This window comes from Durio zibethinus, chromosome 7, assembly GCF_047325235.1.
Source record: "Durio zibethinus cultivar Kanyao isolate XHJ-2024 chromosome 7, ASM4732523v1, whole genome shotgun sequence".
Lineage (NCBI taxonomy): Eukaryota > Viridiplantae > Streptophyta > Magnoliopsida > Malvales > Malvaceae > Durio > Durio zibethinus.
In genome coordinates, this window is record NC_143168.1 from 14,703,594 (window position 1) to 14,718,337 (window position 14,744).

The following is a 14,744-nucleotide window of genomic DNA, read 5'->3' on the forward strand; positions in this document are numbered from 1 at the left end:
AAATTAACATTTAATATGGAAGAATTAATATTATTTAAATTTTAATATTTAATCTAATTAATTTAATATTAATATTTAATTTTTATAGTAAAGTATTATGAATTTATATTCATATTTATCAATTAATAATTTTAAAATAAATTATAAATGTAAAATATTATTTTGAACTTATTCATTCCATATTCTTTGAACAAGTATATTAATAGTAATTTCTTCTTTATTTCATTATAATAAACCAAATTTAATAATATATATTTTATTCTATTCCTTTTATTTTTATTCACACGTAATATTGACGTCATTCTCCTTTATACCATTTCGTGAACCAAACGAGCCGTTAGAGAAATGCATATGCTGATGGTTCATGATTTGACGACACCTGTTTGCCACACATTTCTACAAGTGCGCATAAGCAGGCTAAGTGTCTTTTAACCAAAGTTGTCTTTACTGTACTAAGCAAAGTTTTATTTTTATTTTTTAAAATTTGTTATATATCAAAATTAGTTATTTTGGTATATTTTTCAAATTTTTTAATTTAGTACATATATATTTATAAATATATATAAATTTATATGTAATAATACTACTAATAATTTATAAATAAATATACAATATATTTAAAAATCAAATAAATAAATTTAAAAGTATAAAAAATAATATCACCAATTTATCATAATATTTTTAAATATTTAATTTGATCATATGATATTTAAATAAGTATTTTACTTTTTCATATAAATATTAAAATAAAAATAAATAGATAAAAAAAATTAACATTGATTTCATGGTTATTAAAATTTAGAGAGATAATACAATTGTTTGCTTGAAAAAAAATTAAAATATTTATAAATTTTAGTTTGAAAAAATAAAATATATAAAAAAAAAACAAGTTATAATAAAAAAATACAAAAATTCAACTTTTAAAGATTATTTTATCAATTAATTTTATTTTTACTAAATTAAAAATAATTACAAAATTAAAAATAAATTAAAAATTACAAAATATATTTCATATTTACAAAAACAATCTTATGCCCGACATCACAATCTACTTTTGCTATGTTTATGGGCTAAAGAATTTGCCAACCTATTAAGATGGACAAAAAGACAAACTCTATAATTGGAAGCTACATCTAAAACATATCCCTCCTTATTCCAGCTCCCTCCCAGCACGATTCACCAGCTTTGTTGATTTCCCCCATGGCTAGACTTGCATCAGTTTCTACCATTGCTGAGTCAAAGCCCTGTTCCCTTGCCAGACTAACCCCAAACAGACCATTAGCATGCATCTCTGAACATAGGACATCTTTGTTCTCATCCCTCACAACCATCCCTAACCCCGCCAATCCATTAGTAGCATGCATCTTAAGCAGCATCCACATTAATTTTAACCTCCAGACCCCTTGGAGGTGTCCAGCATTGATCGGCGGCCCTCCTTGGTTCTCTCAAACCACTATTCCGCAGATTATCCATATATACCCTCAGCCATCTGAGTAGCTCTAGATTGTATCGATGTAGTTGAACCACACGTAGCGTCATGTACACAACGATTCCCATTTGACCATAGTAACCATAGCACATGAATGCATAGTTCCACTATAATTTCCTGTTGTACTTTGGTTACAAAAAAAAAAAAAAAAAAACAATTTGAAAGAAAACATGGTAAATTGTTTCATTTTGTCATCTTAATAATGAGAAACAATATGAAAGAAACGAGTCTATCGCTAGTTAGAACCAAAAATAAATAGGCTTACCCTTCTATTGATTCATAATTATTTAGATAAAAAATTAACTTTAATCTTTATACAAGCAACTAATTATGTTAAGATATATGTCAATCTCTTAACACAGGTTGTGAAATTAAAAATTTATGTCGATAATATATCAAATACTAATTGTATATAAAAAATTACTGAATAATCAAATAAATAAATTAGAACATAATTAAATAAATTCGATAATATATAAAATACTAACTGTATATAAAAAATTACTAAATAATAAAACAAACAAATTAGAATATAAATAAATAATTTAAGCATAAAATTGAAACCAAATCCACAGTATCACACACAATGAGACTTAAAATTAAAACATCAAAATTTAAAAATTTCCTCCGTATCACTAAGTCAAAGCTTCATCGGCCTAATATGCGTGTTTAAATTATTTATGTTTTATCTTGTAGCAGTAAGTCCTAAACAATTTAAAGATTACACATGATCCCTTTAAGATTCTTAACCAAATCTGACTCCTAAGCCTTTTTGAGTCCTAAATCATTAAGAATCCTTGATTTTTCCACAATGTATTACAAGTCCTAGTACGAAGCAATCTCGGTTTGGATAGATTTTAGGGCATCCACAGTTTGGAATTGAGAGGATAAATATCGAGAATATAAATTAAATAATGAATTTGGGAAAAAAAATAGGGTGAACCAATTAGAACTATACAGTATCAATCAATATTCCTTTTTCAACTTTTTACGGGCTCAACTTTAAACAGCAATAACATTCTCGTTTAATATTGGAATCCAGTGATCATTATTTTGTTAGGAAGTTTAAAGAGTCTACTTTAAAATGAAGTTGGTTTCTTTAAAAAATCAAATTATTTTTCAAGAGATGCTAAATAACTCAAGGTACGCCAAATTTTAAAATGTGCTTTTATATTTAAGTCATATCTTGTTGAATATTTATCATATTTGAATTTATAATATACATTTTTTTGTCTGAGATCTTCTAATGTTTAATAGTCACTTTGAGTCTTGATTAATTTAAAATCAAGTCGAATCAAATCTTATAAAATTTATTTTTTTCATTCATAAAATTTAAAATCAAGACCTTATTTAAAAAAAAAATTATATTTTTTGTCACTCGGATCAACATGTATTGATAATTTATAATATATTTAAAAAAAATAATTGAATATTCTTTCGAAATAATAAAACTTGTTAAATAATTCTTTGTATTGAAAAGTTATGAAGTTCGGAATCAAATAGCATCATGTGATTGAACTAAAAACTCGGTAAATGATTTTCAATAATTTTAATGGATAATTATCTCACGAGTCTCGATTTATCCAAAGTTTTAAAAGTAAAAAAAAAAAAAAAAAGATTTTAAGCTTTTAAAATAATTTCTTTAGCCTGCAAAATTATTTGTAACCTTCGGTTATGAGGGTGTAAAACTTGATGCTCATAACATCCAAGAAAAAAAATTCAATAAACAAATCAACCAAACAAGAATAATGTAAAATTGAACTAAATCAACACATAATGGAAATTAAATTAGAAGGTAAAAATTTCGGAGCCCTTTCCATCCCATTCACATAAAGCCCTACTGGCCTCCTTTCCCTTGACATAAAGCCCTACTGGCCTCCTTTCTCTTGACATAAAGTCCGAATGGTTTATAGCCATTTTTTAAAAATAAAATAATAAAAAATAAATAGTAAAAGCTTTAATCAAACAAAACCTTAATCTAAACGTCAAATAATAGTCATACTATTTTCTATTATGGTTGATAATAAAATTAAGTAATGTTGTTATAACAAATTTCATATTCGAAAATCTAGAATTAGAATTAGGTGTCAAAATTCAATTTTATTAAATTAAATAATTTATACAAAACTCTATGGTATTTTTTGTAAAATAAATAATTCTCTGATTTGATTTTCGCTAAAATAAAAAAATATATAATGATTAACAATTTAATTTCAGATAGAGGGATTGACAGATTTTTAAAATGACATTCTTATGTTATAAAAAAGAAGCTTGATTGATTTTAATTACCGCTGTTTATCAATTTAAGTTATTTGATAATAACGAAGTAAAAAATACAAAAATATCATATTACTATTTTCTATTATATGCAATCAAAAGTTACGTAATTTGATAACAAGTAATTAAAAAGTATTATACTATAGTAAGCGATGACGCTGCAAATTTGGCCTTCAGAAGATTTAACAATAAAATATATATATATATATATATATATATTTTCACAAAGTAGGTGATAGGAATAGAAAAAGGAAATGTAAGTGTTAGGATTTGAATCCTAATGTCACTTGTTAAAAGTAATTACATAAACTAACTAATATTCTAGTTCATTAAAATACTAAATTTAAATACAAGAATAATGCAATTGCATATGGAAATATAACTATTTTTAAGTACTGTGTGAACAGTAAATGATAAACTAGTTTTAAGTAACAAAATGTAAAATCTTTTAATAAAATTGGTATATATAAATAAAAAAAAAAAGGGTTGGAAACATTTTTGTGTTTCTTTACAGGCAGTTTGCCACAATGAAAAGTTTATCCAAATCACAAACGTTGGTGACGTTCTCCATTACAACTCTGAAACATGTTCCCTGGTAAAAAGCAGTGGCTGTTGAATCTAAACGGTAAGATTCTCAATCATGTTCACCAATCTGTCACTTTTTCATCTTTGTTTTCAGAATCTGAAATCATCAACACGGCGACATATCTGGCAAGCCTAAAACAAGGCAATTTCTCATAAACAAAAGAAACACTGAATGAAATTCTATTTTGATGAGAGAACAATGGAAATAGGTAGCCTAGCAGTAGCAGTTGGTTTTGAGAACAAACTATTCCTGAAAGGGCATATCTAAACATGGCCTACAAAATATAATGCTTAATTTATCTACTAAGCAGGTAAAAGGTCCTCTGAAATGACGACCTCTAGCAGTAGCTGCAACTGCAACCTTATCTCCACAAAAAATAAAGGTCTGAATCAAAATTATGTATTTCTCATTGTTCTGAAAATCAAAATCCAGCTCTATGTTTACCTGTGCCAAACTACAGGAAGCTGATCACAGCTCTACATAGGCAGACAAGACCGACTGCAAGTTCAAGAAAACCTTGTTCCATACTCATTTCTTCGTGTTTCTCTTTCCTTGGACACATGTCTAATGCCTGCCTTACACTACTAATTTTGGTCCATTTATCTGGCTTACCAGCTAAAAAGCATAATATAATACAAACTCAATGGACTTTATCAGAGTAGCAACTAGCAACAAAATATGTTGAAATAAATGGTCTTAGGACCAGTATTTTGGCATTCCTAGAGGTGAAAGAAATGCAGATATGATCTGGCAGTCCTTGTTTTTAATATTGGCTCTTGTCTAGAGAAATATAAAGTTATCAAGATTGTAAATGACACTAGATGATCAAAATTAGTTGTGCGGAAAGGAAAAACAAAACATTAGCATACACAATGGTGGCTCTAAATATATGTATGAAATCTCAAAAATTAAATACCTAGACCAACAAAATGGTTAGGATTCCGGATCTCAGCAAACTGAATGAAGAATAAGAAAACACTATCAACTTCTGAAGTTGGGATTCCTTCAGTCCCTTCTAAAATAAAATTTCTACAAGGGGAACAGATACCTGTTACAGATCCTCAAAAGCTGCGATCAGTTCAGAATCTTTGGGCTCGTTTATTATCTTTTCAAACATTGACTTGAGCTTCTCATGCTGGACCATCACTTCCAAAACTTTATCCTCTAGAACGTTACAGGCTTTCTTGTGATGATCAACAGTTTTGTCCGAAGAAGAGAACACTAACTCAGATAACCGATCCTTCCCAGCTTGTCGATAACATTTCATTCCCTCCATTGTCCCAGATGAGATAAGGTGGTAAATGTATACAACCCTTTTCTGCCCTAGCCTATATGCACGGCTTATAGCTTGTCTTTCCACGGATGGGTTCCATGTCACATCCAGCAAAACCACCCTTGAACCTCCAACAAGATTTATACCTTCAGAACAAGCCTTTGTTGATGCAAGCAATACCCTTGATTTGCTCACTGGATCATTAAAAACATTAATTGAGCACTGACGCTGCTTTATATCACATTTTCCATGCATGAACAATATCTCCTCCCCTTCCTTCCATTTAAAAAAATCTTTAAGCTGGTCCATTATTAAGTGTAATGGTTCAAGATATTGACTGAAAACTATGACCTTTTCATCCAGAGCTTCACTAAGCTTAAGCAGCTCCATGAGGAATTTAGTTTTAACTCCTTTATCAGGCTTCAGTCTTATCCTTTCTAACTCATCCATTCTAACAATGGAGCTGACAATTTCATTAATGTCTTTCTGATCTGATACCTGCTGCAACAAAGAGGGATGGATGGAGATCAAGGACACATAATAATCTAAATAAAGTGCATTCTTTGTTTCTTTAACACGCTCAAGGATTTTCTTCTGCAGATCAAAGGGCCGTAAAGCAACCACAGAATGCCTCAAACCAGGAAGGGTAGTCTGTAGAATTCTGCCTTTATGCACATGCACAAATGGCTTAATCACAGCTCTAACCTCCCTCAGTTTCTCCGCTTCATTTTTATCAACATCTTTGCCAATGGAACCAGTCAAAGAGTCCCATTTCCATTTTGCTTCATTTCCTTTTTGACCACGCTTTTTGTTAACCTGTTCTCGATGTCTAGACTGGATTCCTTCAACAAATTTTGGTCTAACTAAGCAGAGTGTGTTGAAGAGCTCATCAAAATTATTCTGGAAAGGAGTTCCTGAGAGAATGATACGTCTTTCTGTTTTAATTCTTGATAAAGCCTTCCACAGATGAGTATCATCATTCCTAGGTGTGTGCCCTTCATCAAGGACAAAAAGACCAGGAAGCTCAAGAAGGATTTTACTTACAAGCTTATCTACAGTTGAACATTTTTGTTTCCCCTTATTCTCTTTTCCAGCAAGTTGCTCAAAAAGTCTGTAACTGATTCCCAAAATGCCTCCATCAGATTTCCAGGAAAGCAGTTTCACCAGGCGCCGGGCAAGGGGTCTATCTGGGAATGTGACACCTTGCTCAAATTTTTTATAAAAATCAATTCCCTTTGTTTTTTCCTTGCCAGAAAAATCCTGACTGTTCAGATTGTGAAAAGGAATATCAACCTCCCACTTCCTAAACTCTGCTTCCCATGTGAGTAGCATACTGCTAGGAGCAACAATCACTGGCCTGCAACTTGGATATTCTTTTAAGTATGTCTGAAGAAAGACTATAGTTAGAAGGGTTTTCCCTGTCCCAGGAGCATGAGATATAATGCATCCACCACATCTGTTGGATGAGTTTTTTGACTTATCACGATAAATTCCTCCCGATATATTATTCCAAATGAATTCAAAACCTTCCCGCTGATGAGGGTAAAGTTTACTTTTTAAGTTCGGAATGATTTCCCATACTGTGCCTTTGATATCAGCAGAGAGATCACAGCCAGGCATATCATTGTTAGGGTCTTGATATTGAAGACCATCAAATATAGAAGAGTCCACAACGCCAGAGTGTTGCCTCTCAAATTTCCCACAAGGCTGTGTCATCTGCAACAAGCAAAACCAAGTTACAAGAATCAAATATCTGAAGCTAAGTAAGAGCCATTTACTCAAGTGTCGCAATATATATATATATATATATATATATATTTTTATATACATATATATATTTATTTATGTATATATTAGGCTCCTTGCCATTAACCTATATTGAGCCATTTAGCTTGTCTAACACCATAATTCACATTGGAACTGTTTACATCTAAATCCATCAAATTTAATGGGCTAAAATTCTTAGCATTCATAGCACTAGCAATACCTAATATACTTCAAAAAAACAAAAATGCCAATTAAACTACCCAGCTTTGTGGCAGATTTGGTTTAAAACTTAGAATGAGCAAATACAAACTTATCGGAGAACAAGAGCCAAACTTTGTGTATCAAACCATAAAAATCAATATCAAGAAAAACCTTTACTTTACTGCTTTAAAAAATAACTAACAACAATGCTTTCAACAAAGTATCTCTGCTACCATCATGGCACTCTATATTGGCCCCACCTTCCCAACCAAAATAAAATAAAATAAAATACTATCATCAAAATGAAATTTTCAATATAGATTATTAAGCATGAAACATAAAGGTCCACACACAACTTACCAAAGGTGGTGAAATATATTTGATTTCCAGTTGCACAAAAGAGCAAAATTTGCATTTCATTCCAATTTCTTCGTCTAGCACAAGCTGATGATTCCCTAGACTACATAGGGTTGCTTTGTCATGTTTAACGTCAGATATATCGGCATCCTCAATTTCCACCTGTTCATCAATATGAACTGTATAAGTTTCAGTTTAAATATATAAATGCATAATGCAGACAAGTTGAGATAAAGATTCACATGAAAAAAGAAACCTAAACAAGGGCAAACATAGAGGTCCAGACTCATGTTTCCACCTCTCCCTCTCTCTTCTGCATATTTAATATCTAAAAAGATCAGCCTTTATGACATTGAAAGCCTAATCTGGTAAAGCTAAATCCAATACAGTAACAATACGACACACCGTGCTAATTTTCATGAAGCTTCAATAGTCATCTGCTGCTAATTTTCACTTTAAGGAGTGCAGATGTATATACATTTAGCTCTTTTTCTACTGATACAGTTAACTGAGCCTAAAAGACCTTAGAAACAACAAACATATTTTGCATGCAATTCCTTTCTAAAAAAAATATCAAGGCCTCTTTTACTTTAGTTTATAGCTTTTGTAGGAAGATGTGTATCTGAATGTATGTCCTTTGTTTATTTGCATATGTAAATTCACGGAAACACAAATCCATACTAGAAGGAAGTATATACGATCCAATTTGTGCATGCGAAGGGCTTGACACATAATAAGCATATAAATCAGGACTCAATTTTCAGAATTTGGACATGAAACAATGAATAAAATAAATAAAAATGCAAATATTATATGAATTATTTCAGACTTGTACAAAGATTTTGAACATACCAGGGAAGGCTCGGTTGAACCAATCTCAGAAGACGTAAGAGAAAACTGCATCTCAGTCCACAGTGAATCCATTTCTTTCTCAAATTCTGTTTTCTCATGATGAGTAGTTGTTGGCTCAACCCCAAAAGTGAACTTCAGAGGCAAAGAGTTGTCCTCAGTTTCTTCATTGATATCCTCTCCCGATGAACTACAATCTGCGTCTTCATTGTCCAAAATAGAATCCGCAAGAATTTTAAGAAGGTGAAGTTTGTTGGATGAGGCTGGCCGTCCCTTTTTATGCGTAGACTTGGTTTTGGAAGATGTAACATCAATTACATCTTCATCAAAGAAAATATCCACCCCATTTGAATTCTTTTTACTGTTTCCAGCGTGCTCAGAAACGAACTCAACCTTTTCAGCTTTGGCTTTGGCTTTGGCATTGGCATGGCTTTGCTTATCTAAAACCACAGCTCGGGCGCCATAGTCGTCCCCATAATAATCCAAATCCTCATATTCATCATTATCCTCTCCGCTTGTAGAGGTAAGAGCCTCATCAGAACCCTCCATTGAATCACCATCATCCTCATCATCATCATCATCATCATCATCATCAATATCATCATAACTATCAAGGCATATAAGATCAGGGTCCTTTTCATCTTGTTTACACTCTTCTAATTCAATGTCAGATTCTTCACTCAAAATTTGCATTTGATCAGTCCGTTGTTGAGAAGCCAAAGATATATTGTCCTTGGTGGAGGACTCGGGCATAGCCATAATGGTTTTGGCCTTGCGCTCCTCCACCTCCTCCTGTATCTGTCTCCGCTTGCTTTCACGATACTCCTCAAACAACAGAGCTTCCCTCTTTCTTCTTGTTCTTGAAGCTACCGGCATCGACTGATTCGACATTGCGCGTGGATTAAAAGAAAAAGGTTGTCGACTTTCAGGGGAAGAAAGAGAGAGAGAGAGAGAGAGAGAGAGAGAGAGAGAGAGAGAGACGAAAAGAATGGTTGTGGTGTGAGTTTTAGGGCAGATGGAAAAAGAAGGGAAAGGGAGAGAGAAAAGAGTTTGAGGCGGAAGGGAATGGAAGGAAATATGAGGGAAAGGGAGAGGAATAGCAAAGGTCAGGAACAGGGGTATGAATGCATGCGGGAGAAAGAAGAGACGAGAAGAGCGTGTGATGGTAAAGAAAATATAATAATGATAGGTCAAAGGAAAAGACCCCTTATTCACTCCCACAAGTCAGCGGACAAATCAGAAAGAAAGCCAAAACCTGAAACCCAAGTAACAAAGAAAAGCTTTTAATTCCCCGAACTGCCCTTCTTCCCATTTTCTGTTCCCCGTTAAAAGAATTTATTTCTACTACTATTTTATTTAATATTATATGTTTAATAGCAGTAGTAATATTTTTTTCTTTCGGGATTTGGATTTTGGATTTTCACCGAAATTGGACGTGCCCTAAGCTTAGGTCCAGTTGTACTGTATCTGATATCTTTTTACTTTTTTTTTTTAAGTGTTCAAATTTTTAATTGATTTTTTTAGCATTACGAAAGAGAATTCAAGATATGAACTTCCCAAATTTGCCATCACTTTTATTATATATATATATATAAACAACTGATACAATTATAGTAAGTCAAAAACAATAAATAAATTCCATCTTAGGAACTTAGTTTGATATGATGAAAAGATTTGAATCCAATAATTAAAGAACTTTGATTTGAAAAATAATTATGAAAATTTTCAATTTTTACTCCAACCTGTAATTTGGATTGAAAAGTTTAAATTCATTTGAAATATAATAAGATTAAATATTAAAAAAATTATTGAAATATTTTTAAAATAAAAACCTATATTTTTATTATATTCAAATAACTTTTTATTTTTTAATTTGCATAAAAAATGCTTATTTCAAATAAAATTAATTTATATTAAATATTTATTTAAATATAAATTAAAGATTAAAGAATTATTTAAATGTAAATTAAAATTTTATTTAAATATAAAATAAATATTAAAGAATTTATTTTTTATAAAATTTTTACTTTTTAATATTAAAAATATAAAATTTTAATTTTATAAAAATTTTAAATTTTAATATTAAATACATAAATAAAATTTTTTTAAAATTTAATAAAAATTAATTTATAACAAATATTTTAAAACGGGAAAGTAATTAGAATAGTAGATGTAGATGGTAGTAGAAATTAATAATGATTACAATCCCATCAAATGTCCATTTCATCCTCCGTTTTTTCAGAGAACAAAAATTAAAGACAGATTACTTTCCAACTTCTTTCGTTATTTTTGGGTCATGCAATGTGCAACATTTACACCAGCCTCTTTGCCATTCAGGTTTAAAAGTATTTTTGATAAATTCTTCAAAAAAAAAAAAAAAAGTCCTTTCGTTAGAAATTCCAATTTTAGAATTAAATAGTGTAAAATTTTTTAATTTTGCTTATAAAAAGTTTAATTTTATGAACTAAACACAAAAGCTCTTTAAGTTGTATTTACAGTTAAAAAGTATTTTTGAAGGGTAAAACTATTTATTTATTTTTATAATTTTAAAATTATATATATTTTAATATTTTAATATGTCAATAACAATTTTTATAACAATATTAAATAATTAAAATTTTAACTTATATTTTTCTAGTCACAATTTTAAATATATTTTTTAAATAAAATTTTTTCAAATCCGCTATAACAATTAGACCTAAATCAAATTCGAAACTGTAAAGCAAATGGAACAGAATAAATAGATTGCGTGCAATTCCTGGTAATGGATAGCAATTAATGTAATTATATAAATTGCAGTGTGAAATAGGGAAAGCCGAGAGGCAGGGAAGCCTTAACCAATAACCAATAGGCTAATGGCTCTCTGCCAATTGATAAAAAGCGTGGTAGGCAGTTTACGCAACCTGCTGTAGCACATTGTGCTGCGTTATGGTTCTGGTTTCAGAATAATTAGCAATTAAAAAAATTAATACGATAATAGAAAATAAAACTAATATAATATTTATATGTATTTAATAAAATTAAAAAATATATTTTGTATTAATATTAATTATAATATATAATTTTTATATAAAATATAATAAATATATACATTATTATTATATTATATTATATTATATAAATATACAAATAATTAAATTTAATTAATGGGTATATGGTGTGACACATGGCCTGCATTGCATTACAAACTAGAATGGCAAAACCCAAAGCCAGTGATTGCCTGTTTACGCATTGCCATTGCCATTGCCGCACTCTGACCATCTGTCCATACTCTCTTTGTATTTTTTTAAGAGTGTAATCAATCAAGATAAAATCAATATAATATTAAATTCGAATGAATTCGATTTAAAATTTAAGATTCGAAATTTGATTTTAATTCGATCAAATTTTATTTTATTTTTCGAACTTGATTCGAAATAAAAATTAAACAATTCGAATTCACTCAATTGAATTCGATTAACAAGTCAAAATAAATTTAATTAGACAAAAACTTTATTATTTATATTTGAGCTTAAACTCGAGTTTAAAATATTTTATTAATTAAAATAATAAAAATATATTTAAAAATAAAAATTCGATTAGGCTCGCGAACTATTTGAATTAGATATAAAAATATTTAAACTCGACTCAATTGATGAATTGAGCTACTTGAACTCGAACTAGACTCGATAATAACGAAATCGAATTCAAGTTTTATTCGAATTGAACTCGAGTAAATTGCGAACACTATTATATCATTTACACTCTATATTTTTTTACTGTCCACCACTCTTTTTTTTAGTCAATACATTTTATCTAAGCTATAAATGATTTGATATCTTTTTAAATCATAGAAAAATTTTTAATGTTATAAATTATAATTTATTTATTAACATAATACTTAAAAAATTATTTTTCAATCTTATATTACAATTTAAAGCAAATAAAATAAGTTGCATATTAATTAAAAATTTCATAATTCAAATATTATATTAAAAATTTTTTAAATTTAAGATCATTAAATATTTTGTTATAATTTAAAAATTATTCGAGACATTAGTCCTACCTATTAAATTCATGGATAGCAATTAGTTATGAAAAAATAATAGATCTATACGAACATGTTGTCAAGCTACTTCCTCCTTTTTTTTTTTTTTTTATAATTCGATACAACGATGTGGTTAACTCGAACTTGGACAAGAACTTCTAAAGGCCCATTAACACTTTTATCATCCTTGCTCCAGAAGTGCCAAAACGAAAGACTGCTGAATGGCCTACAGCAAAGTAAATCTGGACCCAAAGTTACTCATTTGTTCTTCGCTAATGACAGTATCCTATTTGCAAAAGCAAATGCGAACGAAAGCGAAATAATGAGGTACGTGCTAAGCAGGTATGAAGAAAGCTCTGGACATGTATAAATTTTCCTAAGTCGGCTTTGGTTTTCAATGCCAATACAAAGGATAGGAGTAAGGAAGAGATCAAGGAGGTTTTGGGAATAGGGGCCATAACAAATTTGGAAAAGTACTTAAGCCTACCATCTATGGTGGGTAGGGAAAAAAGGAAATCATTTAGAGAAGTAAAGGACAGAATGCACAACCAGTTGACTGAAAGAAATTGTCAAATGCTCTCGCAGGGTGGCAAGGAGGCGTTCCTAAAATCAAAAGTGCAGGCGATTCCAACTTACACCATGGGTTGTTTCTTGCTTCTAAGGACACTATGCGTGGAACTAAACTGTATCATAAGCAACTTTTGGTGGAGGCAAAACAATGACAAAAGAGGAATCCACTGGATTAGCTGGAAGGAAATGTACACACCAAAGAAAGAGGGAAGGTTAGGTTCCGTGATATGGAGAAATTTATTAAGGTAATATTGGCAAAACAGGGGTGGAAACTTCTAACAAATCCAACAACTTTGTTGTATGGAATCTTCAAGGCTAAATACTTCTCGAGGACACCATTTCTTGAAGCAAAACTTGGTAGTAACCCTTCCTTGACGTTGCGTAGCATTTGGAGAACGGGGCACTAGATGGAAGGTTAGGAATGGAGGATTGATAAGGGTTTGGAAAGATAAATGGGTGCCGTTCAACAAAGACTTCTTCATTTGCTCATAAAGAGGGAAATGGAATGCAGAAGGATTGGTGGAAGAGCTCATAGACCAAAACACGGGATAATGGAAATTGGAGTTGTAGAAAATGTTTGAGTTGGATGAAGCAATGGCCATAAGTACCATACATTAAACAAGAGAGGAAGCTCTGGCATATTGGTATAGCATTATGATAACAGTGGAAAGTACTCTATCAAGAACGAATACAAATTACTGTGCCGTGAGGAAGGGAACATCAGGACACAAGCTGCAAGGAGTGAAAATGGGCTATGGGAGAAGATATGAACAGCAGCCATAGCAAGCAAAATAAAAGTATTTTTATGGGGAGCATGTCGTGGCTTACTACCTACCATGCAATGTCCTGTATGAAGAAGAATTCACATGGAAGGAACGTGCAGTAGATGCAGTAATGGTGAAGAAATAATACTTCATGCACTTAAAAACTGTGATGTCGTAAAAGGAGTATGGCAACAACTCCACTACACTTGGGATATTGATGTTGATGAGAACATTGTGGGGTTGGATTAGCTGAAGAACTGGATAAGAGTAATGCCTAAAGATCAGTTGCAACAGTTGTCGATGACATGCTAGGTGAATTGGACGAATAAATACAAAGAAGTACATGGGGAGAAGAGAATAACATCAATCCAAGTTGCAAACTTCATAAAATCATGCATAATGGATTTCAACAAAGCCCAGAAGTGACTAGATTATGCAACTGAAATGCCAGAGCAGAACTGAAAGTCGCCCAAAATTGGTTGTTTCAAAGTGAACTTTAATGGCACATTAAATGGGAAAGAAAATCAGAAAGGAGTGGGTGTTATCATCTGTGGCTCATATAGCCATTTCGTAGAAGCATGAGC

The 14,744-nt window shown here is 30.8% G+C and overlaps 2 protein-coding genes across 2 annotated transcripts; one reads left to right on the forward strand and one right to left on the reverse strand.

Annotated features, from left to right (window-relative positions):
* Positions 1-4,093: 4,093 nt before the first annotated feature.
* On the reverse strand, positions 4,094-10,103 carry LOC111278010 (SNF2 domain-containing protein CLASSY 3-like). The gene is made up of 4 exons (XM_089764340.1): positions 8,803-10,103; positions 7,954-8,112; positions 5,401-7,341; positions 4,094-4,483 (listed from the first exon to the last, which is right to left on the reverse strand). Exons 1-3 carry the CDS (start codon positions 9,688-9,690, stop codon positions 5,404-5,406), a joined length of 2,985 nt encoding a protein of 994 aa, XP_089620466.1. The 5' UTR covers positions 9,691-10,103; the 3' UTR covers positions 4,094-4,483; positions 5,401-5,403.
* A 2,850-nt stretch (positions 10,104-12,953) lies between these two features.
* LOC111278011 (uncharacterized) lies at positions 12,954-13,977 on the forward strand. Its single transcript, XM_089764331.1, has 3 exons — positions 12,954-13,153; positions 13,243-13,608; positions 13,908-13,977. The coding sequence occupies exons 1-3, from the start codon at positions 12,954-12,956 to the stop codon at positions 13,975-13,977; spliced, it is 636 nt and encodes a 211-aa protein (XP_089620457.1).
* Positions 13,978-14,744: the final 767 nt, after the last annotated feature.